Source organism: Triturus cristatus, chromosome 5_2 (genome assembly GCF_964204655.1).
Source record: "Triturus cristatus chromosome 5_2, aTriCri1.1, whole genome shotgun sequence".
NCBI lineage: Eukaryota > Metazoa > Chordata > Amphibia > Caudata > Salamandridae > Triturus > Triturus cristatus.
Window position 1 is genome coordinate 339970042 of NC_140588.1, and position 27953 is coordinate 339997994.

Genomic DNA, 27953 nt, shown 5'->3' on the forward strand with positions numbered 1-27953 from the left:
GTGGTGCACACCGCCCATGAACTGGAAAATGCACAGGGCACTGGGGAAACCCTGTCGCCAGATAAAGCAAGAAAATCGAAGCAGCAAGGAAGCGTGTTACCACACAATCTGCAACTTATTGACAGGTCGCCAACTCTGTAGTGTTGTTGTCCAGATATTGCCGTGGCCATTGGGACGAAATTTGTGTCCAAATATAGGATCTCCTCGACCAATATACAAAAACAGGCATGGGAAATGATAGCGGAAGGGCGGAGATTCTCCAACACCACCATCATGTGTGCTCTTGACCTGGCCGTCACCCCGCCAGAGGCATTAACTCCAGTGCCCTGATCTTCAAACATACTTGGCTCTGTGTCTCTGGCTTCAAACCAGAAGTCCAGCAGCATCTGATCAACATGCCCTTTTTGGGCCTCAAGCTTTTCGCATGTTTGAAAAAATCTAAAAAGTCATAGACACAGCCAAAGCAATGGGAGTTATCCAGTCTTCATCATCCCATGTAACGTTTCGTCACTCACAATTCTGTGACAGTGCCAAAGCCACCTCCCCAGACGCCTCTACCTCTTATCAGAGGCAGCAGCACCAGCCACAAGCCTCCTGGGTCTATTTGAGGGGGTGCCTATATGGGAAACCATTCCAAGTTCAGGGGTAGATATGGGGTGACTGCAGAAGCCTCACCCACCAAGCAGTGGCTTCCTCTTTCTTCCCGATCACACAACACCTGTCTGGGGACGTCTGCAGGGGTCCCTTCAACGCTGGCGAAACATCACCTCAGAACAATGGGTTATCCATTATAGAACAGGGTTACTGCTTGGAGCTCACTGTCCCACCACAAAACAAATCCCCCTGCAAACACTCCCTTTCATTAGAACACCAACAGCTTCTCCAGAACGAATTCTTACTGAAGGGGGTCATAGAGCTCACTCATCCTCAACAACATGGCAAACAGTTGTACTCCCTATACTGTCTTAATTCCCAAGAAAGACCGGTCTCTTGGGCTCATATTAGACCTCTGGCCCTTCAACAAGTACATCTTCTCGAAGCATTTCCAAATTGTCACACTCCAGGACCTCATTCCATTATTGCATCACGGCAAATTCATGGCTGGCCCCGACTTGAAGGGCACGTAGTTCCATATCCTGATCCACCCTGCACATCGTCGCTACCTCAGGTTCATGGTATGTGGGCAGCACGTTCAGTTCAAATGTCTCCCTTCGGTGTAACCACCTCCCCCAGAGTTTTCACCAACTGTCTTGCAGTGGTAGCCACTCATGTCCGGAAGAGCGGCGTCCACATCTTCCCATACCTTGGTTACTGGCTGAGTGCAAGTAAGCAGCAGTTTTTGGTTCAAATGCAGATCACCTTAGATTTCCTCCATGATCTAGGTTTCTCCATTAATGTTTTTACCGCCAACCCCTACAAATACAGCCCTTTCCAGGGGCAATACTGTACTCAGTCAGTCACCGGGAAAGCTTATCCCAGTCACACAGGGGTCCCAGCCTTCCAGCTCCTGCTGTCTCTTTCTGCCAAAATGTCAGCTAACCTTGAAAACAGTGATGCATCTCCTCTGCATGATGGCCTCCTGCCTCGCCATATTTTCCCATGCCTGCTTACACAAGCTTCCGCTCCAAGAGATCCTGGCAGCATAGTGGCCTCAAGCGGAGGACCTATGGAAGATATAGTGTTGTTTTGAGTCAGCACCCATCGCTCTCTGCAGTTGTGGGTCAGCAGTAGTCTGTTGCGGGGCAGGCCTTTTGTAGACTCAGTCCCCAAGGTGACCATCACTACGAATGCTTATCTCTCTGGCTGGTGGTGGGAGCACATCTACAGGAAATGACTGTTCAGGGTCTGTGGATACTCCTTCAACAGACCTTCACACAAACTATCTGGAGTTGTTGGCAGTTCAATTGACTCTGAAGGACGCCTTCTGCCACATACATCACAAAATGGTCCTGGTCAAAATAGGCAATTTGACTGCCATGTATTACCTGCAGCAAAAGATGAGCACGCACTCCTCACCAGCTCTCAGAGTTAGCGCAAGACATTTGGCATTGAGCGATCCACCACAGACTGCACCTGCTAGGTGGGTACCTTTTGGTATCGGACAACAACTTTGCAGTACTGCTCAGCACAATGCAGCAACAAGTCCACAAGTGGTATGATTTAGAGTTCTGAGGCCCAGGGATCCCAGGTCCTGGAGAGTATTGCTGAATTTAGGTGAGATCGTTGTTGTGTTCTCGCGGGAAGAGACTCAAGGCACTGGACCTCTATGGCCTTAAAAAATCATAAATCCTTGTAGTAGTGAGTCAGTTTCCCTCTCTCTGTAATAAGGAATATCCAGTCGCTTGGTAAATCCAAAGAATTCTTTATTCGTGGCAAAAGTGAACATGAACAGCCAACACGTGTTTCGCCCCTTTGGCACGATTTTGGCCAGGGCTTTCTCAAGGCTGTACGTGAAGAAAGGAAAAAGAACAAGAAGGATAATTCCTAAGGGAAAAGAATTTTATTAAGTGAAAGGAGTTTATGTGAAAGCACCCTGTGAAGACTTTGAAAAATAAGGTTGAGTATGTGATGTTTTAGAAACCCGTATCCATAGGTAGATGTCGATGTGACTTATCTCTTTCGAATTGTTGTGAACAAGTTAGTATTGTTTAGTTCTCCTCATCGATTTAGAGGGTATTAGGCTTGATAGTAGTAAGCACGTTCGATTAGTGGCATACAGTTCTGACAGAAAATCACATATAGAGTGAAATAGCAACATATGCAAGGAGAGAAATGCTACACCAGAGAAGATTAGTAAAAGTTGGTGAGGTATGGGGTCAAATGCAAGATGCCAGATTGAGGCAGATAGATAGGGTCAAGCTCTTACCTGGGAATATAGTTCAGAATAATTTCCCGTGTGTTTCATCTCAAATTTTTCATTATTTCTTCATTATTTCAAAGGTTACTGTACAATACAGGTAGACCAGCCTCTGCACAAAACAATATATATATGTGTAATAGCAGGATACGAACAAGTGGACATAGTGGAAAGAAATGAGTAGGAGAAATTGTTTTTCATAAAAACCAATCAATACAAAAGACCGCCCGGTATTTGGTGGTCTAATATTAAGCTATGCATAGGCATTGTAACGATCGTACTCGTATTATTGGTCGCACCTCTTAAGTTTATTCTAGTAGTAAAATTCCGAGAGCCTAACAGCAAATAGTTTGGGAAAGGAGTTTTTATGTTTATTCTCCGGTTATGGAGAGTGAAACAACTCGTTTAAATATCATGGTGTAAGCCCATGGAGAAGGTTGCAAAACAATCAGGGGACCCAGGCGTAAACTATGCTTTTTTAAAGAAACGTCTCCTAGAAGCTAATTACTTACTGTTGGGCTTGAGGATCGGGGTCTCGAAAAGATTACCGTCACGGATATTCTTCGACGCGATATATTCGCGTTCTGGTCCGCGGCCATCTTAAAGGGGTTAGTACGGCCAGTCACGTGTCTGTTGCGTTAGGGAAAATTATTACGGCGCCATCTTGGAGTGTTGTCGTATTTGTAAAAAAGGTCTATAACTAAAGTGTGATTTATGTGTTGACGTCAAAGAGATAAAGGTTACATCTATTTTATTCCATTATTAATTACTCATTTTCCTCACTTGGCTTTTAGATTTGCGCGACCGGCTGTAAAGAGTTACTTAGTTGGTCAGCGCCATCTTGTAATGTGGTCATAGGAGTTTAAGGGCTGCAAGTACTACATTTAATTGGGTTGGTTACTCATCATCCATGTTTTGATTTTGGAGTTTGAGCGACCGACTGAGGGGGATTATTTGGTTAGTTATACTGCTTTCTATTTATTGATCCCCTCACCCTCTTAGTATGGGGATGAGGCGGCTGGCTGACGAGACTTCCATTGGTAATCTTGTTTCTTAATACTGGTAGTTTGTTATAGCCACCGGCGCCATCTTGGTATGGCCACGGAGCAATGTAAAGTTAGACAAATTATTGGTATGTGGTCTATAAGTATTAGGGACAGTTACTACGTGTGCAGAGGATTTTATTACTCCTATAATTTATTGGATACGCATCCTTGTTAGATTGTAATTATGTAATTTACACGTTCTTAAGTGGGAAGAAACTTTTAGATAAATATGGAGCTGATTGATCACTTAGATTACGGAATTCATTGTAGGGCCAGTCAGGAGGAATTAAAAAATTATTATAGCTTTCAGTTCGTGGAACAAGCTAGAAGAAAGGAAAAGCAGGGGAATGTTCGTCTGAGATTTAAACAGAATTATATATATACACATAAATGTCATAAACATGATATCTAAAGCAGTCCAACGTCCATTTTTGTCTTTTCAGTAGCACTATGATGTGGCAAGGTTAGATGGTAGTGCTCTTCGACCTTCGGGGTACATCTTCTATTTGGTGCCCAGACATGTAGATTGATGTATCTTACAACCAATGGTGCCACTCTTGATCTTTATTGAGACCAGACTCTACGGTCCCACAGCGGATTATATAGGAACTTTCCTTCTGTCTCAAACGTTGTTCCAGATTGCCTCCTCTGTCGTGTTGTCTGATCTTTTCTAGACCACAGAAGACAAAGTTCCGATTATGTTCATGGTACAGGTTGAAATGTTCAACTAGAGGTTGTCTGTCGTCTGTTTTATGGATGTTGCGATAGTGTTCCTGTATTCGTTTTTTGAGTGGGCGAGTTGTACTCCCTATGTAATGTTTCCCACATGGACATGTGATAAGGTAGATCACATAGGTGCTCTCACAGTTGATGAAGTCATTGATAACGATAGTATGTCCATTTATCATTGTATGTTGTAGTTTTGATTGACCTAATTTACATATCGAGCAGTTGGAACAAGTGTAGAATCCATGTGGTCTCTGTAAGAAAGATGCCGTTTTTTGTTTGGGTTCAAAAAATGATGAACATAGTGAGTCTCTTAAGTTTTTGCTTCTCTTGAAGCTGAGTTGAGGTTGGTCTTTTACTGCGGGTCTGACTGTTGGGTTGAGTGTTAGTAAATTCCAATGTTTTTTGAGCACTTTGCGTATGTGGTGATGACCATTATGAAAAGGGGTGAGAAAGCGTATGATGGATTCCGTCTCCTTCTTTTTCCTGTTTTGGAGGAGATTGTTTCTGTCCAGGTGGGAGACTTGTTGTTGGATATTTCTGAGGGAGCAACTATTATATCCTCGTTGGGCGAGTCTTGATGTAATGTCTCTTGAGTGTGTTTCAAATCCTTGGTCTGAGCTGCAATTGATTCTGGCCCTACGAAACTCTCCTGATGGTATATTTTTGATAGTATGTTGAGGATGACTGCTGGTCGCGTGTAGGATGGAGTTAGCGGCCGTGGGCTTACGGTGAAACTGTGTTAGTAAGAGGTTGTCTTCAACAGATATTTTTAAGTCCAAGAACTCTATTTCGCTTTTGGATATGGTAAAGGTGACATTGATATCCCATTGATTTGGTGTCAGAGTTCTGATGAAGTTGAGTAGATGTTCTTCAGATCCTTGCCATATTAAAAGCATGTCAACGATGTATCTTCCCCACATTACTATGTTCTCAGAGTAGTTTGGTTTGTTGTCATTCCAGATCCAGTGGCGCTCTACTTCTCCCATAAAGATACAGGCGTACGGTGGAGCAAATTTTGCCCCCATCGCCGTACCTTGGGTCTGTAGGTAATAGGTTCCATTGAATAGAAAAAAGTTATTGTATAGACAAAATTCCAGGAATTCCAGAATCATGTTATTTCTCGCGGTGAAGTGTACAGATCTTCCTAACAGGCATTTCCTTACTGCCGCTATACCATCAGGATGTCCACAAGTGGTAACTCCACCCCAAAGTCCTGCTCACCTACTTCCAACATTGAGGGTTCCCCGACATAGATCTGTTTGCAACTGCCTCCAGGTTTCTACACCCACAGTCCATAGCCAATGCAATATGGATGATCTGGTTAGGGATATATGCTTACGCTTTTCTGCCTCTCTCACGATTTGTGATTCGGATATTTTGGCAAATCTCTGTCACCGTCCTCCCAGTAGCTCCCATGTGGGCCAGGAAGCCATGGTTCACAACTCTCCTCGGGTTGTCTGTAGTCCATTACTAGAACCTTCTCAACAGGCTGTCTTCTCATTCAGCGCTAAGAAACACTACTATTCAGAGTACCTGTCATTAAAGCCTTTATGGAAGGGCTTAAAATGATTATCCCTCCCAGATTACCTCCAGTCTCGTCCTGAAATCTTAGTGTACTCCTCACTAGGCTCATATAACCCCCTTTGAGCCGGCTCAATCTTGTCCTCTCCAATTGTTGTCATGGAAAGTAGTATTCCTTGACGCTCTCACTTCCCTCAGGCGTGTGAGCAAGATCCAAGCTCTCACAATCGAAGAGACGCTGTCCTTGTAAATAACCCAGACTTTCTACCCAAGCTGGTCTCTCCTTTCCACCTCAACCGGACAATTAAACTCCAGTTTTTCTTTCCATACCCAGACTCAGTAATGGGGAGAGCTCTTCACACACTAGGCGTAGAGGGCCCTCATGCACTACATTGATTGGACAAAATCATTTTGTAAAACGCAGCAATTATTTGTCGAAATTGTAGTGGGTGCAGGAGAAAGGTCCTACTGTGGTATTGGGGGATGCACAGTTTGTTTGGTGGTGTGTTGTTGAGGTTGTGGAGGATGGCGGAGGAGTTGTTCTTTTTGTGTCCTGCACAAGAGCTGGAGTAATGTAAGAAATTAGATTATTATTTGTGGTGGGTGACCATGTTAGGGTGGGCATTCAAAAGGACTAAATTAACCTGAACACAACCCTCTGGTAGCTATGGAAAAAGCTTAACATAGGGCAATGTGTAAAGTAATTATGCAATAGTAAAGTAAAAATGCAAAACCATAAAATTCCCAAAATAAAAGTAAAAACCAGAGTACGATTTAATAAACACAATGACACCAAAATGACAAAAATTCAATAAGGGGAACAGTAGTTATTACTTTTTTTTTAAAGAGAAAATAGCACCCAAAAGTGCCAAAGATAGTCAATTGTTGCGGTAGACCAGGACCGGGCAGAATTTTAGGCTGCCCGAAACAGATCGCGGGTTGGAAACACAAATCAGGTTCGTCCTAACCTAGTCTTTTAAGTCCCAACCAAACACCGGAGTACACTTCTAAAACCCTAAGCCCTAAGACCTCGGTGGATGCACTTCGGGACTCATAGGGTGGAGTGTCCAACTGCACAGTCCGGTCCTGGTCCAGTTCCCACTGGTCAGCTGAGTACTTCCAGGGAAAGGTATCTTGCGGCTTGGTGTCTCCCTGTAGCCACAAAGGAGGTCAGCCAACTGACCCTTAGAGGCCACTTCCTTGTGCTGCGTACAAGAGTGAGCAGGTACCATCCTTTAGGGCTCCTCTTGCGTCACACCGCAGATCTATTCCTCTTCTAATCTTCCAGATCTTCCTGATCTGGACCAGCAGGTCCAGAAAAGCTTCTGAAGTGGGTGCCTGGAGGCGCCACATTTATGCCTGGAACTAGTCAGTGGATGGGGGTGACACATGGCCCCTCCCTATTCAATGGGGTAAAGTATCCTAGCCCATGACCTGCCTATTTTTGCAGTAGTCCCTGTTTGCCTTTCTGCTAACAGGCTGAAAATGCAATGCGTCAGGGCAAAACGAAAATGCCTAAGGCCTTCTGCCACACTAAACTTCGCTGAGTGTGTGAGTGAGGAGTGTACCATAGTATTCTGAGGGTCCTTCCACGTCTGACACTACAATTCAAATTGAGAAGGGCACTGTAACCACAGCAAACATAGAGGCAGAAATCTGGTAGGGCATAAGTTGAGCCCTGCAGCACTAAGACAGATAATGCACAAGAATCGTCTTGACATCCTGTTTCCCTTTCAAGTGTTCCCCAAGCGTTACATAAGGATCAACAAACCTGTCAAGCAGCTTTTCACACTGTGCTGTCATATGACGTTCACGGCCCCCACCCTGCAAATCCTGTTGAGCTCAGAGGATTCTTCTGTACCCATACAAGTCCACCTATAGTCTGCTCCTGGGGTGCATTTTGCACCTCAAGTGACGCATATTCAAGGGTTGAGCACAGGCTGACAGCTGGCAGAGGCTTATGTTAATTAGTCTTCTGACAGTCCAGGCAGGTGAAGAGAGACTTTATAAAAGTTGTTTCCTTAATATGTATTAAAAATGTACCTTCATTATTGAAGTCTAATTTTAATAACTATTACCAATAATTGTTTAATTTCTAGCTAGTCTCTTTGCAGTATTAGGATTTAATATCCCTTCTCAATATTTCTCTGAGTCAGCATTCCTACACTGAAAATAGTTTTTTGGTGCTACTCATTGCAAGGACATGTTAACTTTACATTTCTACATGTCCTACTTTTAAAAATCACGAAACCTGCATTGTGAGCTGCAAGGCGTACATAGGGGTGAGTTGCTGATTAATAGGTAAAACCCTTCCTTTTTAAATGTCAAAAGGTTGAGTTTGACAGTTGTCACTGCAGTTTTAAAACTGCAGCTGTCAGGGTGCACAGGGAGGCCTAATGCCATGTTTGCACTGCAACTGTAGTAGGTGGCACAATGTGCTGCAGCCCACTAGTGGCATTTAATTCCCAGGCCTTGGGTAGGCTTTCCACATCGCATACTAAGGACTTATTATCAAGTTACGTATATTAATTAGGAGTTAGGCAATTCAACAATGTATAGATGGGGAGCACAGGCACTTTACTGTTGGTTAGCAGGGGTAAAATGCACAGAGTTCTAAAGCCAGCAAAAATATAGGCTTTGGCAAAGATGGAAAATCTGGGGTGACCATAAAAAAGGTGAGTTTCCTACAAATAGTCTTTCACAAAAGTACAGTACTGCAAGCAGTTACTAGATGTCTCTCTTGAGTTAGATACAAGCCTTTGCTCTACCTGGCCACAATACCATAGGCTGTTCCTAAATGCCTCATAGGTGTCCACCACTACTCTCAATCTTAAGCTATCACAGGAGACCCTTTTGAATGTCTCTTTTGATTGGTTTGTTGAATGGAACAATGGTTAAAGTAAAAAAAAACTCAACTGCACTTTTGTTATAAGGGTGGCAGATTGTAGATAGCGTGCGGCTTCAACATTTAAAGATCCAAAGTCACTCTTCCTCGTGTAATTATTTTAGCTTCCATTCAGAGGCCTAAAGAAATATGCCCATGCTGAGTTGTGGAGGCAGTAGTCTTTATCGTGTTTATGGAGAAGTACAAATAAGTGGGTGAAGACACCCTCATGTTTTTAGTGCAACTAGGCAATTGTATCTTGAAAGTGTCTAACTTTACATCAAACAGCTCTATTTGTGTGTCGTAGATTCTTGTTAATCAAGAAGATCTAACCACGGTGGCATGGGCAGAAAAGCCACCAGGCTCTCTTCTGTTTTTTGTAACCTAGAAGGAGAAATGCAGGTGCTACTATTATTGTACGGCCATCTGGAATCCTCTTATCTAAGATGGCCTTGCATCATGAAGTTGACATGGTGGCAATCTTAGATGAGGAGGGTCACCTTAGGTTTCCCCTGTGAATCTAAGTTTATGCCGTTCGTCCTGAACATTAATGCGGTCACAATCTAGATGACCATGCAATTGCGAAGTTCTGTGATGTCTGAGGTGCTCCTTTGTTAGGCCGGAAAGATGATGTATGAAAATTGTAAGGTGGAAGATGCAAATATCTGTGAAATGACATGGGTGAATTCAAAATGTGCAGAACTTATACAAACAAACATTGGCATAGCCAATAGGTCTCACCTTTGGGACCTTATAAGTGTTTAGCCAGAGATATTGACTTTGCCCATGTCTTTAAGCTGTGCTGTACAGAAGACTACAGCATGCTGAAAAATTATAATTAAGAAGTGTCAGAAGCATTTTGTTACCTTCTATATGACCAAGAAAGCATTATTAACAACGGAACGACCATATTAAAAAAGTATTAAAATAAATATTGTCTTGAGTTTTTTTTGGTCTTTTTAATGCTGGCAACTTCTATCTGCCAGTCCCTTTGGTTGCTTGTTATGGTTTTTTTGTTATGGGGAGGGGGGCATAAATAACAGGAGGGTGAAGGTTGGGAAATAGTACTGTTTAACAGTCAGTGAGGCAGTCAGTCAATCAGTGAGAGAGTCAGTTAGTTAGTCAGTCAGTGAGAGAGTCAATCAGAGTCACTCAGTCAGTGAGAGAGAGAGTGAGAGAGTCAGTCAGTCAGTGAGAGAGTCAGTTAGTTAGTCAGTGAGTCATTCAGTGAGAGTCAGTCAGTCAGTGGTGCAGTTCAGAATTGATAAGCACTGCGGAGAGAGCAAAGCATTGAAGCTGTAGCGCAGAGTGCAAGAAGACGAGTGCGCGTATAGCCACTCAAAAGGTAAGTTTTTTCCCAACATTATTTACAAAATAGAATGATAGAGTAGACAACTCCACCATATCAAATAGAGTAACACATGAACGCCCATTAGCATTCTAACTAAGGCAAAATATATCTCGGGTAACCCCTGTGTCCATAATAGTCACAACACTGGAGATTCAGTTATCGCTAATGTTCCTGGGAAGAGGTCTTGGCAGAGACAATGACTCAAATGCCATCCTTTTAAGCCCCTTTGCAGGTACTCTGACCTGAGCATAGAATGGCCCAGTGTATACCAGGACCACCTCTGTGTGACCATGTGATACATCGCGTGCGTCACAACATTCATTGTATTTAGCATACCTTACACGAATCAACTGAATGCAGGACATCTAACCATCAGCTTCCCAATATGGAAGTGGCATGTGACGTCATGAACGTGTATGACTTCTTGAACGTGCGTGCTGACACAGGGCCCAGCGTCTTGCCTGCTTTATGTGACTGCATTGTTTAGAGCGCATACATTTAATTCGTAATTTCTCTCAGTTATTTAATGAGCTGGGCATGAGCTGCTGAAAAAGCACAGCTCATAAACATTGACGCCTTCTCAGGGGTAGTAAGCGCAATTACAATTACAATATGCCAGCAACCACAGTTCACGGTTTCCTATCAGTCCTGTCATCTCATGAATTCAATTAGAGAAATTCAGAGTTAAGCTTTAGACGGCGAGGCCTCAGCTAGCGCACACGTTCATGAGGTAGCTGCTACAGTAGGTTGGCACATGAAGTCACAACTGCGTTATGAAAAAGCAGCGGTTCCAGTAAGGGGTTTGACTCCAATGCCGCCAAATGATACAGCGCCCAATGAGGATAATATTTTTCGAGGGTGGTGCTAAAAATTTCACATCGCAATGTAGTTAACGGCTCTGGAAAATTAGGCAGTATGAAGCGATGCCTTGTATTGATTGTGCTGAGGTGCCCACCACCTCCTCCCCTCAGTTGCTTAAGAATGCCTCTTTGCTGCTGGATAAACATTTACTTTTCGCTAAACTCCTTTGTGACCGGACCTTGCCCAATGAGCTTCAAAGTCTATCTCTCAAACTTGGAACCAGTCAGTTTTGCAGCTTCTCTTTAGGGTGAAGGTAATGGAACAGACAGCATTACAGTATTTGCATCATTTGATCGAATACGACAGAATTCTGGATGTGCATCACGCAGGCTTGTGTTTTTCACATGGAGACGAACAGAATCAATAGTGGTGTCCATTCTGAATGATGTGAGAAAATTCACAGCTCAAGGAGGGACCAGAGCCCTGACTTAACTGAAGCTGTTGCCAGCTTTTGATACTAGAGACCTGTCTATTCTACTGAGCAGACTCGAAGGTGACTACAGGTGCCCAGCTCCATAAGGGCTTAATCTCTTGCCCATGAACTTCAGCATGTGTATACTTTAATGGGAACCTTTGGGCTCACAGATCATGTCAGTGCTGAGCTGACCCAGCTTCTGCTTCAGATGTAGGAGATTTTACCAAACCTAGTGGGTAAATTCCATTCTAGTGGGGGATTGGATGAAAGAGAACATATGATGAAGCTTCATCCGCTTACACAGAGGTGCTGGTGTTCAGTCACGCTGCCAGTAATTGGACAGATTTCTGGTTTACCACTCAAGGCCCTTCCCCACTCAACTGCATCACAGCCTCAGTCAGACTACCAGCTATGATGACTGTAGGTGATCTCAAGTCAGTGCAATGATAAGCGCCTTTTAAAAAGAACTATTTCTCTCAAATCGACACCTTGATAAGACTCTTTCTGAATTGGTTGTTTTCCTCGCATTATTGTGGGGATGTGTACCTTTACCTGGTCAAGTTTGGAATAGTGTAGTGAAGTCGATTTTGGACTCCTTACATAAGCAACTGTGAGATTGCACAAGGGCGAATAATGCGGCACCTTTTGTTCAAGGTTATGTTTGCAGCACCATTACTATTTTTTGGCAGACTCTTGTCAGCTGCACTGTTTCACTGAGAAAGAACAATCGTGCTTTAAAGCAGAGTGCACAGCCCATCAGAGCCCTTTGTAAAACTGGCCCTGATTTGAATCATTTTCCCCTTGTTTACCAATTAATTTGACAGAAGTATACTTTGAATGTTTTTCTTCTGCAGCTTAATGAGATGGTCAGTGTTCAAACGAGTGCTTTACCAGTTTATTAGCATCATGTGTCAAGCCTGCCCATAGCACCATCCACTGCACTGTGTGCAACCTCCGTGTTTATAGAGGGAAAGATTAAAAAGTCCTTGAATGTGCAATAGGGCTGTGCTCAGTTGGGTGCACCCCATTGTCTCATTGCTATGAATTGATAGGGATGCGGCTATGTCCCTCATTGCACAAGATACAGAGCGCAGAGACAGAGGCATAGAAGGGACAGCAGAGAGCATGGGTCTCCACGTTCAGATTCAGTGCACCAGCTTTGCAAACCCTGTCCCTTAAAGCAACAAAGGCATTAGAAATGCCACAAAAATGACCCATGGTAGGGTACAGGGTAGGGATGCAGAAGTTCTTTGAGCTGTTTACTCCTCCCAATGCTGGTAGCCTGCATGTCTAGAATATAAGATGTCAGAAATTAACAGCTTTCATTTTGTGGAAGCTTAGTGCCTGCCCTCAGCTATCCGTAGCACTTTTAATGTTTTGGGGCTGCTTCAGCAAATCGGTCACAAAGCATTTGTGCAGACGTTTTGCTGTCTTCGCCACCAAATGTGCAGTGCACAATTGTTCACTGCAGATTGGTACGTCGCGTTCTCTGAGTGAGCTACTCTCTCTTTGCGAATCCAAGAAACTGCTCTGAATGATGCTGCACATATTTCAATCTGTAATGCATATGTAATGGCATGGTGCTTCATCACATAGTGCTAATACTATGGAATAAGCAAAGGGCACTTGGTCATTCTTGTGTTAGAGCAGCAGTTCTGAACTTGGGGTCCTCAGACGCTTATGGTTCTGTAACACCTACTCAGGGGATCTGTACCTGTTTGGAAAATGAAGTATTAGTACATGAATACATTTTATAACACAATGGTGGTTGCCACTGTAGTTATAAGTACATATGAGGTTCCATAGGAAGAACATTTTTTATTCTGCTAATAACTTGGGTACCTTTTTACAAGTCTGCATGAAACCTTAAAAAAACATAAGTTCACCTAACTTCTTCATGCTGATCTGTCAAGTGGAGGCCAAGAAAAAGGGTGTCGCTGCAACTCACATGAAAATGTTGTGGACGCCATTAGCGGACTCCGGCACTATGGCTCCATGTCCTGAAAAGGTTTTAGAAATAGTATATAACGGTGCACGGTAGGGACACTCTGAAACTGGTACTGGTGTAGATGTCGATGGGGTGTGGTTGGGAAGGGGGCAAATCTTTAAAAAAAAAAAAAAAGGTGCCATGGGTACTGTGGTACTCGCACAGTACTAGGTGTGTTCCCCCATGAGTTACCAAGGGACTCCTGTGGCCCTCCCCCACTCGGGTTTCATACCCATGCTACCGCAGTACAGGCAAACTTTCTCTGGGAAGTGGAAACATGGAGGTGAAGCTAGAACACCAGCATTATGGGACTACCACAGCATCTGAAATTATATGGGAGTGGCCAGGCCTGCAGTCAAACCCACACTGTGCACCACCAGAGGTTGTGAACAGCAGGCGGTTGGCCTTCTCTAGGGGTTTGAAAGTGAGGTGAAGGGTCGGGCAAAGGGGTCAATCTCCAATTGCACAGGATCCATGCACAGTGGATTGGTCACCGTCGGCAGGGATGAGTGCAAGGCCTTGATGAATCGTAGGCCGTATCCCCAGACACCACTATGCAGGGCTGAATGCTGTGCACAGTGGAGGGTTTGGTTGGGCAATCCAACCCCGACTATGCAAGACTGGAGGTTGTGTGCAGCTGTTGTTGGCTGCTTTCTGGGGGAGGTGGGGGTTGGCATGTTGGCCACATGTCATTTTGTCACACTTGCTGCTATACAGGACCAAAGACTGTGCATATGGTTGGCCACCCGCATGATTGAGGTTGCCACAGGAGTCTGACCGGAAGCTGGGGAGTTGACTGAATATTCATAAAAATAAAACACTCAAAAATTTCATGAAAAAATCAATACATTTTTTTTTCAAAGCAAGCTTGAATCTTATTACCATACCCACCTATAACATCACTTTAATCTTTGTTTTTTTCCCTCAATGAATGAATATATATATATATATATATATACTTATGTGTGTGTGTTTGTGTGTGTGTGTGTGTATATATATATATATATATAATATTTAATTTCCAGCTCCCCACAAACGTAGAATCGACCAGCACTCACGTTACCCAAACTATTTATAGATTTATTGGCCAAATAAATGCAAAGACACAAACACGTTTCGGCAATCCTGCCTTTGTCAATGTGTAAAGAAAAAACAAAGGTTTAAGCTTAGTTATAGTTAGGATTTATTTTTTTTCTATACAAACCATACATTACACAACCAAGTTATATTTATACCTTATATTTGTAATTTACGCACCTCCTTTAAATTATTATAACCTGCACACCTTCATACAGTGTAGTCAAATTGGTAGCCACACTACATTAAAAATAACTTGCCACTCTACCATGTACTGTGTTCTCTCAAATGATGTGAATTGCAATGTCATAAGTGTTCTGAATGTTCCGATTTTAGATGGTATAAGTGATGTAATATGAAAGGGTATAAGTCGTACATTGAGAAGGTGCGAGTTAATATTAATGTAATGTGGCTACAGAGTTCACTACACTAAATGGAGTTGAATGTGTTATAATAATTTAAAGATGGTGTGTAAGTGTCGTAGAGTGTAGTGTAGTGGAATGGAGAGCAGTGGAGTGACGTAGATTTGAGTAAAGTGTCATAAAGTGGAGTGGCGTGGCGTTCACTGGAGTGATGTGTCCTAGAATTTTGGAAGGTGGAGTGCAGGGGCATAGAAAGTTGTAGAGGGGGTGGTGTAGAATGGAGTGTCACAGAGTGGGGTAAAGTATCGTATAGTAAAAGGCAGTCATGTTGTTTTTACCACACTTTGGCAGTGTGCTGGGTTAGGGCCTTAGATATAGGTAAGTATTGGTTTTTATAGTTTTCTGTACCTATTACCACTTTATTAAAGTGGTAATAGGTAGGGAAATGTATTTATATTTTTCTATATATTTAAAAACAAAAAACGGTGTTCCACACGAGTACCTAGAAACTACAGCTGTAGTTACAGCAACATAAGAAAAACAAATCCCAAAATTAAAAAAAATACTTTATAGTACACAATATTACTGAAATATAGTGAAGTTCAGTCTTTTTTTAATTTGTCAACAGATGTACTTTTCTTGTTTTTACTTTAAGCTGTACGGTAATTTGGAGGTATAACTGCGGTACTCCACAGACTTTTTTTTTAAAGAATTAAATATGTAAAAAAAATTGAAAATACAGTATATTTGTGAAATACAGTCTAATCTTTTTACATATTACATTTCGTTTTTATATATTTTTAGCTTTGCCCTGCTTACAAGGTAGTACTGTGGTACTGTGTAACTTTTTTAAAAAACATATAGAAACCTGTGAATTATTTTCCTTTCCTATTATCACTTTATTAGAATGGTAATAGGTAGGGGGAAATATAAAACATACTGCTTGCCTACATCTAAGGTCCTAACTGAAAACACAGTCAAAGTGTCGGTAAAACAATAAGACTGCCTTTTACTTTTGTAAACTCAGCCTGCCCAATAAAATACTGCCTTGTCAATGGCATGTACCATTAAATACCATGTTAATTTTGCGGTATTTTGTGAAATTTCACAGCCTGCGATATCGCCATATTTTAATGGCTTATAACTTTTAAAAAGTTACCCTACTTACCTCTGCTACCAAAAAGGGTCAACTGCACACCATAAAATATATTCCTACCAAATTTCATTAAAATCAGACTGTCCATTTTCGCTCTACGCCAGACTGCAAAATCTATGGAAAATGCATTGGTGGAAAAAACGTGTTTTTGGACTCCCCTTTTTTCTTTGCACTCCTTTGATACCTCTATGCCAATATACAAAATATATATTTAATGTAAAATTGAGAATTGCAAAATTCTATAAATGTGAAAGATTTTGTAATCGGAGGCTAAAAATGAAGTTGGCATACTTAGCTTTATTATTATTTTTTTTGAGACAGCTGCAAAAGAACAGGAATCAGAATCTAGTATGGATGATTAATAACTTCAATTGACATGCTGGTGTGTGTTGCAAAAAGACAGTATTCATTAGTGGGAAAACAGACAAAGTGATATGCTTCAGTCTTGCCTATTGCTTCATCTTTCAGAAATTAAAACTAGTTTTGAAAAACTCTAACTTTCCCATTAAAATTTTGAGTTTATAAAAACAAAATTGTTCGTGAATTAAATTATTTCATGATTTATGTACTTGTTTGATGTATGCTTATTTCTGCATTTTTGTGTATTGTTTTGTGGTTCGAATTGTACATATTGCTTTGACTGGGGTCCCTGACTTCAAGTAGTGATTCAGTGGGGGCCCTCAGATGTCAAAAGGTGAAAAACATCTGTAAGAAGATCTTGTGGTAAATGTATGTTTCTTATCAATGTTATCTTCATTCCTTCTATTAGGCAAAATCCAGAACCTTTTAGTCGAGGGAACGATTGATTCACTTACCAGATTAGTCCTGGTGAACGCAATCTACTTCAAAGGAAACTGGGCAGACCAATTCAAGAAAGATCATACTGAGGAAATGCCTTTCAGAATTAACAAGGTAAGCGATGCATTGAAAATGTGTCACATGTTATTAAACATGTATACCGTAATCGTGCTCTGAGTGGTGGTCTGCTCTTGGAGGATACAGTAATTCTCAGTGCTGCTAATTTTCAGTGCAGTTCCTATCTCTGACTCCAACAACAGACATGTCATCATTGTAAACAATAGGGGTTGCTATTTTTAGGTCAAGCCTAGCGCAGAGCGCATGTGCTGCTCTATGGGAGGCTTCATGTAATCACTCCAAACTTCTCCGTGTGGGTCAGACTCCTCCCACACATCTGATTGGCCTTTGCGTATGTCTTTCAGTAATGAAAGCACACAAATTGCCAGAGGTGGGTGCATGTCCCACCACTTCTTCAAATGTTCACTCCCACAGTGTTTTGCTCTCGGGAGCGAGCAGCGGCGTGCAGGGAGGCAGCTGCATTCCTATGCCTGCCCCCACCATTTGTCTTGAGCTGCTGTTTTTTTTATCCTCTTCATCGCTTTGAGGTAATTGAAAGGAGAGACGCACTTCTCTGTGACACTTTGAAATTGGTAGATATCTGAGCTTGCATTTATTTCGCCTCAAGTAGACGGGCATGCATAGCTCCGTTTCTTACATTTGAGTGGACAGGTTTTTATGTTGTTTTAAAGGTACATGGAGATTAACTGATTTACCCATATTCACGGAATGGTGGCTCACTCCAGAATTGAACATAGTTCCTCTGTTGCAAAGTCAGCATTACCACATTGCCTCAGGCTTACAAGAAAATAGATTGATCTGCCGACTGTGCTTGGTTTTGAAAGGCCAGGAGGGCCGTGGCAATGACAGTCATGATTTCCACATAGGCCAGTGTCCCACTGCTCCAGACAGACATTCATGCCTGGCACCGCGGCCACTGTTTTACACGGAGCCTTCCAGTTGGCTATAAGAATCCCGATCTGTCAGCTCTTAAAACACTTCCAAATCGGTAGATATCTGAGCTCGCAGATCTTTCGCCTCAAGTACATTTGAGTGGACAGGTTTATATGCTGTTTTAAAGGTACGTGGAGATTAACTGATTTACCCATATTCACGGGATGTTGGCTCACGCCGGACTCGTTTTTTTCTTCTTTTCAGCGCACGCGCGCGCACCACTAGTCGGCACCCATACAGCGCACGCACATCGCACACCTCTCGTGGGACGTGGGATGCTCAGGGCTGCAGTGCCTCCTTGTTTATTTACATTAGGAGCACAACCCCACCCTCTCTGCGCACAAACACAGCGTTTCACTCCCCCAACCATTCTGTGTGCTTTACCAAGCCGGTGTGAGGCATTAGAACATAAAATCAACCTGGCAATGTATGCGCACTTTACAAATAGGTGTTCAATGATTCTGATTGCAAGTCCATCTTGGCACCAAGATTGTTGTTTATGTGCACGATTTGTTCGACTTTAGGAATCTCTTGGCTAAGCTCTCACTGTTTCACTTGTCTCCTGTGTGGAAAGCAAGAATGGTTATATAATTTAGCAGATCGTTTAAACTTTCATAACGCTTCTTCCTTTTGATTTTTCCATGTCCCACCTTTCTCCAATGAGAACGGTGAGGAAAAAATGCTTCTTGCTAATCTGCTGGTTCCTCGTGTCAGTGTTTTGAAATGTGTTTTGAAATGTTTTGCCCATATGCTAGGCGCGCAACACTCATTGGACTCAAAGGGCTTCAGCCCCCCCCCCCATCGTGTGTGGCAGCCGGGGATGAGACAGCTTCCCGGGCGCACACACAGCCGCAACCAAGTACTTCACAGGTCTTTAAAAGACCATTTACTTGTTATCGAGGCTTTGTTGTTCTTTCACCCCTTCTTAGAGCCCCTGCATCTTCACTCTGCCGATTGCTGGAAGAATTAGTCCCCCCACAAATTTTTATTAGCCCCTCCCCCAAAAAATGTCACTCTAGTTGCGTCTCTGACGCATGCAGAGATTTCAGAAGGCCATGGGTTTCCATTATGAAGCAATAAGTTCTGAATTGTTAGAAAGCTACACATAACAAGAGCAGCCATTACACCATCAGGAACCGGGGCATATAACATATGAAACAATGGTTTGCCTGGAGCTGACTGAACAAATATATAACAAGCATTGACATAGCCAATAGGTCTCGCTTTTGGGACCTTCTAAGTATTTAGCTATGCAGCACAATATCCTTGGTGCAACAACATCAACTGTTGCATGGCTAAACACTTATAAGGTCCCAAAGGCGAGATCTATTGGCTATGCCAATGCTTGTTCACCTCTTTGGCCGTGAACTCAGAAGGATGGGCTACTAAAAGGTGAGCTAACTATTAGTGTGGCAGCTATGTTTATAAAATCTTGGCTGAGCTCAATATAGTCACAGATGTTGGCTGGAAAAATCTTTAATAAATCTTTAATATATGAAAAGAACTGAAGTTTGAAGTTCTTATAATCGGAATCAATTTTCATTTAATATCACAGGTGTATCTTTTACTCAAGTATCATAATGATTGAGTTACCTTCTTAACTTTAAGGTCTCAGTTTTAAGTTGCATTTCCTTTTCGCCCATTCTTTTCCTTGGATAACAAAACACATGATTACACAGAGTGACAAAAGCAGCACCAGACTAATGAAGTCTGCCCATGTCGTTACTGAAGGACTTGTATGAAGCTTGAGTCACTGCTCCCCAGTCACTGCATATTTTACACAACGTTTACATTTGTTAGTTTCACATTACATATGCAGTGGTCTAATATCAAAGTGAGGAAAACCTGCACCAAGCAAAAACCCAGTGCTCACTCCACAACATTTTCCAGAAGACTATAGCCTGCTTCTGCACAAGAAAAATAGCTCCCCCTCCTTCTTGCCAGTAGCTGCTGCAAGTACCCTACAAAAAATACATCCTTGCTTCTCAGAAGTGCCACGCCCTAGTATAATTGTGGTCCGGTCTGTCTCAACCAAGAAACAATCTTGTTTCTTAACATCCGCAAAAACACTTCACTCTGTAAATGAAAACCTATGCATACGCTAATCCGAAGTCTGCACATGTTTATTAACAAAAGACTAATCAGTCTTCAAATCATAATTTGGCAACAAGAGCATTCCCAGAACCCCTAAGCATAAAAGCTTTCCAAGCAGAGACAAGACAAATGTATATGGTTTCATACATAGTGCTCCAGTGTAGGTCATGATGAAATTCAAACAAAGACAATGCACAGATGCTGGATCTTAAGTCATGAGATATTGTTCAAACTACCTTCAAACGGATACAGAAATAGTAAACTTCTAAATAAAGCACTAAGCTAGCTTTGCAAAAATGTATGTTACAATGACAGAAATGAGACCGAGGATTTCCACATCAGAGACCGGCACAGACTTTCCTGCGTTGGTTAGCAGGGAGCAAAAAGATGGCTGCACCTATTTTTTTTTTATTGTAAACAGATTTTATTCATCAAATTTCATGTACACAAGTAAGACAATGTGGTTAGAAGATAGATTGTGTGTCCAATAACAGAAATCGATAAGTATGGCTGTTGGGCGCACATTCCTGATGCAGAGTCCACCATGTGTGGCCCATGTGGAAACTGTTAGCAGAGTATGTTGTTCGATTCCGAGTTCGCAGGGAAGCAAGGCTCTGTCGTTATGGTAGGAGATTGGCATCTCAATAATTTGTCCCAGTTCGAACTCAATGACATCTCAACAAACAATAAGAATAACAAATCTTCCCTTCCCCTCCCCCCTATGCAACTCCCAAAAGATGGCTGCACCTATTACAGTTACACTGAGGCAAAATTTCACAATTCCTCTCTGTATTACCTCCTAAGTCAGGTAATTAGTTGCACCTTCTCCCTACTGACCGCATTATTATATACCTGATACTCCAGCAACTGACACCTCTCAGAATTCTTTTGGGCACCATCCAGGTTGATCTGTTAATGTTTTAAACTGTCATATCTGTGATATTTCCTTTCTCCATATGTTCCTGGCAGGCCCCCCCCTTCCCTCCAACCTATACCGTTTCCAGTTTCCTAAAATGATTTTTCCTGTTTTATCCATGTGCTTTAGAGGGCCAACTGAGATGGTGGGGTTCAGGTTTGTTACTGTCACTGTTGTATGCTGACCTTGGGGTTTTATTCTGTCTAGCGTATTCATACCTAATATGTTTGCGTTCCTTTAACTTTACAAATGCTATACAGCTTGATCACATCTCATCAAAATGTAGATCATTTGCACCTTTCACAAAAGTGGAGTTGAACATATCTAAGGTTGTGGTTACTATGATAAAATATGGTAGTGAGTGTCTGGGTCCTCCAGAGTAGTGCAATATTTTGAATGCGGACACCACCCTTTACAGATCCAGGTCCTCTAAATTATTTTGAGGGTTCTCGTACTGCAGGGTCTGACGTAATAGATCAGGCAGAGACAAAAACAAACAAGCATATAAGTGCTTTTTTTCTGCCTCTTAATGCTCTGAGCAAGAGACACCGAACCACATTTTCTATCCGACATCTTTCATCTTTGATACAGAGGAGATGTGCTAGAGAGAGAGAAACTTAAGCCGGAGAGTGTGATGCAGCGCGGAATGCAAAATCCCTCCCTTCGTCACAGATCATAGATCGCACAGCACACTCAATCACTACATTCGCTGGTGGGGCCCATAACACCAACATTCATCTTCTATTAATCTGTTTTCTAAGGAGGCGATTGTTCTATTCGCTGTAATGAAAGGAAGTACCCACTTATTCCTAATGAGCAATAGACTTCCCTACCCTTCTCTCTTCATTAAGGCCTAAGCTTCACCTTTAGTACTCCTCCCATGGATAGGCCATGGATCAGCTAGCCGCTGGTTGAAGTGATAACTAAATCTATAGTTTATTTACATAAATACACTTTTCATAATAACGACCCAACACAGTTCTTGTAATAAATCTTAAATCTTTATCTAAATAATTGAAAATTGAATCATTTGTCTAATCAAGCAGCTGACCATCATATTTACCTATTCTGGCTAAAGTCGTCCTCTAAGTCAAAATCTTGGTCATCAGTTCAATCTGTCAGAGTCTTTGGAAACAGCTGTCCTGCAGTGTCACCGTCCTCTCCGTCAGCATAACGTCTGGAAATTCAAAGATGCGGCTCTCGAGCTAGCAACCTCTCTATTCTGTCATAATTTATAGTAAAATTACATTCCAAAAGTAACGAGTAATATTTTTGAATGCATTTGATTGGTTGATGAAATCCGTTCCCCACTGTTCTCACATATTAAATGTTTCTTTAGGGAGGAGGAGCTTAGCGCGCATCCAAGATGGTCGCGTGAGCACAGGGCTCCCCGGACCCTCGCCACTCCTCGCAATTTATCCTGATGATATCCTGATTTATTGGACGGACTCTCGAAGGTGAACCTCGACTGAGTCCATAACTCTTTCCAGAATTTAAATCGGACTTGGGCGACCAGAACTACAGCACTTTGAACTTTGGAGGCCCACCTGGAGGCCGTGCCGGGGACTTGGTGATCTGTGGAGCCGGGGCGTAGTTGAACAACAACGGCATTGGGACCTCATCGGTGGCCGTACCCCCACTTTCGGTTTCGCTTTCGGATCCTGGCATGGGCTGATTGAGGGACCGTTTCGCTCGGCCGGGTACCAATCCGGCCTCCATTTAGTGTCATCGCTCCCTCCTCATTACAGCCGACTGGGTCGAGTCGTGACTCTCTTCGGACCCTCCGAGCAAGCTTCTTGGCCGTTTGGCGCCCGACCTGCTGGCGGCCTTTTTCACCAGGTCTTGCGGACCCCTCCGGGGTACATCTTCCAACATGGCAGGCAGGGGTGAACCCGAGAAGCGGAAGACCAAGACGTCTCTTCGTGGGGGACCGTTCCAGACCAATGTTATGGACCGTTATACTCAAGCCAAAGGATCCCCCGGGCTCTCCAGCAGTACCCCGGAGGACGCCAGAGACGGCCCTTCTGCCCCTGTTGACTTGTACCTGCAGGACATTATGGGCGCCATCACCGGCGTAAAGGAGACCATCAGCCAGCAGTATGAGGCTCTGGCTCGTAAAATTGATATGGTCGCCATTGATGTCACTCTAATCAGGGCCGACCTGTCCAAGACTAACGAGAAGGTGAAGTCACTGGACTTGAAGACTTCCAGCCTCACGGCCGATTTGTCGGACCTTCAAGCAGACCTTGGCGCTCTGAAATCGGCCAACGACCTGATGTCCCATCGGCTGGAGGATTTCGAGAACAGGGCAAGACGCAACAACATTCGCGTCATAGGTGTTCCAGAGAATCCCGAGACTCGTTCGGTGGACCTCCTGGTCGAAGATCTAATCCTCACCCAACTTGCCCCTTCTGGACTGAGCAAGTTTTTCGCTGTGGAGCGTGCACATCGTGTCCCGGGCGGTAAGCCCAGGCCTGGCGCTCCTCCGAGGCCTATCATTGCAAAACTTTTTCATTTCAGGGACCGTGATGCGATTTTGCAGGCTTTGAGAGTGCACGGCCCGGTGAAATTTGAAAACTCCTCTGTCAATTTTTTCCCGGACTTCACTCAACTTGTCCAGAAACAGAGGATGGGCTTTCAGGGGGTTAAGCGACGTCTCCGGGACCTGGGATTGAAGTATGCTATGCTTTTCCCTACCAGGCTTCGAGTGGAATACGAAGAACGGACCTTCTTTTTCGAGCGACCGGACAATGTGAGTGACTGGTTGGATTCCCTGCCTGATCGGGGCGATCGAACGGGGCACCCTGGCGGTGCTCAGGGTGGTGAGCCTCCACAGAAGTGACCTTTCGGTCCCTAACCTTGACAATCGGACATTGCTCAGTTGGGTTCTACTTCTTTTGTATATTTAGCCTTATAGTAGTTCGTGTCCGGGTGGCGGGTGGAGACGGGCCTCTCTCCTCCTCCGGGGTCTTTTTGTAGAATGGGATTGTTAGGGCGACAGGCACACTGCATTTTGGGGTGGCTTTATAGTCTGCAGGGGTGCAGGGAGGGGGGAGTTGTAACGGGTTTCGGTTGGGGGGTGGGAGGGGGTGTTTGTGTTTGTGTTTTCTTTTCTCAAGGTGGCATATTGGTTCTTTCTCTGCCTCAGGTGTCCTGCTCTCTGTGGGGAGACTCATGCTACTTTTGTGGGGATGGGGGGTAGTGGGTTGAGGTTGATATCTTGGAACGTCAATGGATTGGGGGATCGTATCAAACGGGGGTGTTGTACTGCAATATTTGCGTCGCTTGACCCCTGATGTGGTACTTCTGCAGGAGACGCACTTGGTCGGCAATGTATGTCATGCTATGAATAGGTGGGGATACCGATTGGTTGCACACTCCGGGTTCACCACTGGTTCCAGAGGGGTTGGTATTCTGGTCCGGTCTTCCCTCCCACTAGAGATTGATAATGTCATCCTTGACGACAGAGGGCGTTATTCCGCCCTAACCGGCAGGTGGGAGGGTAAGACTCTTTCTTTAGTCACGATATATGTTCCCCCAGGCCTCCAGACCTCCACTTTCTCTGATGTTGGTCGGATGTTGCTGGAACTCCCCGATAGTCTTCTTCTCATGGGTGGGGACTTCAATTCCGTGCTCTCCGGCGATCTGGATCGCCACCCCCCCAGGGCCCTTCCCGTTTCCCAATCATGGCTTGGTGGGTTTTTGGACACCTTTGGTCTGGTGGATTGCTGGAGGTTAATGCATCCGACACAATGTCAATACATCTTCCACTCCGAGGCTCATGGGAGTCTCTCCAGGCTTGATTACTTTCTTATGCCCGCGGCCCAGTCCACCCACGTCGGGGAGGTTAGACACTTGGCCCGGGGCATTTCAAATCACTCCCCTGTGTGGCTTCTTTTCGACACGGGGACGCAAGCTGCGGGGCGGATCGCTCCTATTAACCCCTGGCATCTGTGCAACCCCAAGACTCGCAACAGCCTCATTAAGTCGCTCGACCACTACTTCCTGGAGAACGAGGGGTCTGTCTTGTCCTCAGTGTCCCTGTGGGAAGCCTTCAAAACTGTTATTCGTGGACAGGCCCTCTCTTTAATAGTTGAGACCAAGAAAGCTAGGAATGAGGAGGTCGTGAGGCTGGAGGCCGAAATACTGGAGTTGGAGGCTAATCTGGATTCAGGTGTCACCCAGGATAGGCTCCACGCCCTTAGCTTGAAACAGTTTGAATATAAATCCCTTGTTACGGATGCCGCCAGGACAATGTACAGGGAACAGCAAGGTAGACTGTATGATGTTGGGGATAAGGTGGGTAAATTGATCGCATGGCTTGATAAGAAGGAGAGAGTGAACCGTGTGGTCCCTGTGCTTCAGAATTCCGACGGTGTGTGTGTGACTGACCCTGGCGAGATTGTGGAGTGTTTTGCTGACTATTTTCGTGTGGTCTACTCCCCAGTGTCCGATAGAGATGAGGATGACACTCGTTTCTTGTTGAGGGACATTGCATTGCCCTGCCTGTCTGAAGAGGATCGAGAGTGCATGGATGCGTCATTGTCGGCCGACGAGATTGCTACCGCGATTCGTTCCCTTCGTTCTGGCAAGGCTATGGGCCCCAATGGATTGCCTATTGAATTGTACAAATTGCGCCCGGATAAAGTCACACCGTTTCTCCGTGATATGTTTTTGGAGTCGCGTGAGCTTGGTTCCCTCCCTAGTGACCAGCGTCTGGCCACCATAGTTGTGATTCCTAAGGAGGGCAAGCCTTGTGATCGTTGTGCCTCATATAGGCCTATTTCCCTATTGAATGCTGAACCGAAGATTCTCGCCAAGGTCCTTGCTAATCGCTTACTCGCTGTTATCTGTGATCTGATTCATCCGGATCAATCTGGTTTTATCCCGCACCGGAACACTGATCTCAACTTGCGGCGTTTACATGGTGTTCTCGCCAGGGCGGAGTCTCTCTCCGAGCCGGCCATCTTGGCTTCCTTGGACGCCACGATGGCCTTTGATACGATAGAATGGCCATATCTTTGGGCCACTCTGGCGAAGTTCGGTTTCGGGGCGGGATTCATTAGTTGGGTGAGACTTTTATATACAGATCCGCTAGCTCAGGTTGTTGTCAATGGGAGGGTGTCCCAGCCCTTCGCTCTCGGGAGGAGTACCAGGCAGGGGTGTCCGTTGTCCCCCCTGCTCTTTGCTCTTGCTTTAGAACCGCTCGCAGCCTGGCTCCGATGGGAACCGTCGATAAAGGGCATTCAGTGGGCCCCTGGCTTTGAGGACCGGGTCTCGTTGTATGCCGACGATATTCTTTTGTACCTCACATCCCCGCATGAATCCCTTAATGTCCTCTTTGACGTCCTCACTTCTTTCGGTAAAAACTCCGGGTTGACCATTAATTGGTCTAAATCTTGTGTGTATGTTATTTCCGGTGGCCTTCCCCCCTTACCGAATAGGTTTCCCATTCAAATATCGCAAGCCACTTTTAAGTACTTGGGGGTCTACGTATCGTTGGACCCGGCGGTCCGCCACGAGCATAATCTTCTTTCTCCTCTCCGGCGATTGAAGTTGGACGTGGCTCGGTGGTGTAGGTTGCCGCTGGCGCCACTCGGTCGAGCGGCACTTTTTAAAATGATGTCCCTGCCCCGATTTCTCTACGCACTCCAGAACTCCTTTGATATTATTCTGGCGGCCTACTTCCGGGAGGTGGAGAGTTTACAGAGGAGACTTGTTTGGGACGGTCGTGCATGCATCGCCCTTGCAAAACTGACTCTTCCCTGGTATGACGGGGGCATTGCGCTCCCGGACATCAGGAGGTATTACTGGGCCTCCCAGTTGTCCGCTATCAATCATGCTACATATGCACCCGGTCCAAATCCGGCTTTCGAGATGGATAAATATCAGTTGCCTGGTGGCAACTTCAACAGAGCGCTCTACTCTCGGACGGCGGGGAGGAACCTAACGGGACCCACTAAGATTGCAGTGCATGTGTGGAAGGATGCCAATGTGGCCATGGGTTGGCATGATCGCCTGACACAAGCGACCCCCTTGTTTGCGTCGGACAACGAAAGGTTTTGAGAACTGGGATACGATTGGCATTAGCAGAGTGGGTGATCTTTGGGTGAAAGGTGCGGTCAAATCCTTTGCGGCGCTTCAGAGTGAGTATGAGTTGAGTGAGAGGGAGTTCTTCAGATATGCACAGGTTCGCCATGCTTTGCTCTCGGTCTTCGGGGCCGGTACCACGGTCCCTGCATCTTCACCACTCGAGGACCGTATACTCGATGGACATCTGCCCGATAGTACGATTTCCTTGATCTATAAGAAATTAATCAACAATCGGGCGGACCTCCTTGTGCGTCTTCGGGAGGCCTGGACCGGAGACGGGGTGGAGTTGGATGGCGAAGACTGGCAGTCCGCACTGTCCTCCCCGAAAGAGGTCGCCATTCCTGCCCGTCTCCGTCTCGTCCAGCTCAAAATTCTTCACCGTGTTTATGTGACGGGCCCTCGTTTGGTTATGATGGGTTTTTCTTCGGATGGGCTGTGTAAGCGCGGCTGTGGAATGATCGCCACCTTCTTCCATATCCTTTGGGAGTGTCGCGAGGTTGCGGCTTATTGGCACCGTGTGCATGCGGTAATGGAGTGTGTCACTGTGGTCGCTCTGTTGCCTGAGGCTCGTCGATGTTTGTTGAATGTATGGGAGCCGAATGATTACAACGTTGCCCAGGCCCGGTGGGCGGTACTTGGGAACATGATTGCAAAGAGGGATATCGCGCAGCTTTGTGGTTCCCGACGGCCTCCCACCGTGTCAGTGTGGAAGGAGAACATGGACTGGTGCATGTTCAGAGAGAAGACGGTATATCTGGTTCGGGGCAAGCCCGGGGCGTGGGGTAGAATTTGGGG

At 44.6% G+C, this 27953-nt stretch overlaps 1 protein-coding gene across 2 annotated transcripts in view; it reads left to right on the top strand.

Annotated features, from left to right (window-relative positions):
- Positions 1 to 27953, top strand: part of LOC146822961 (serpin B6-like) — a 354778-nt gene that overhangs the window by 224751 nt on the left and 102074 nt on the right. For both annotated transcript variants that reach the window (XM_085607130.1, XM_085607131.1), the window contains exon 5: positions 17016 to 17158. In XM_085607130.1, coding sequence (XP_085463256.1) covers positions 17016 to 17158 — 143 coding nt within the window. The remainder of the gene's footprint in view (positions 1 to 17015; positions 17159 to 27953) is intronic.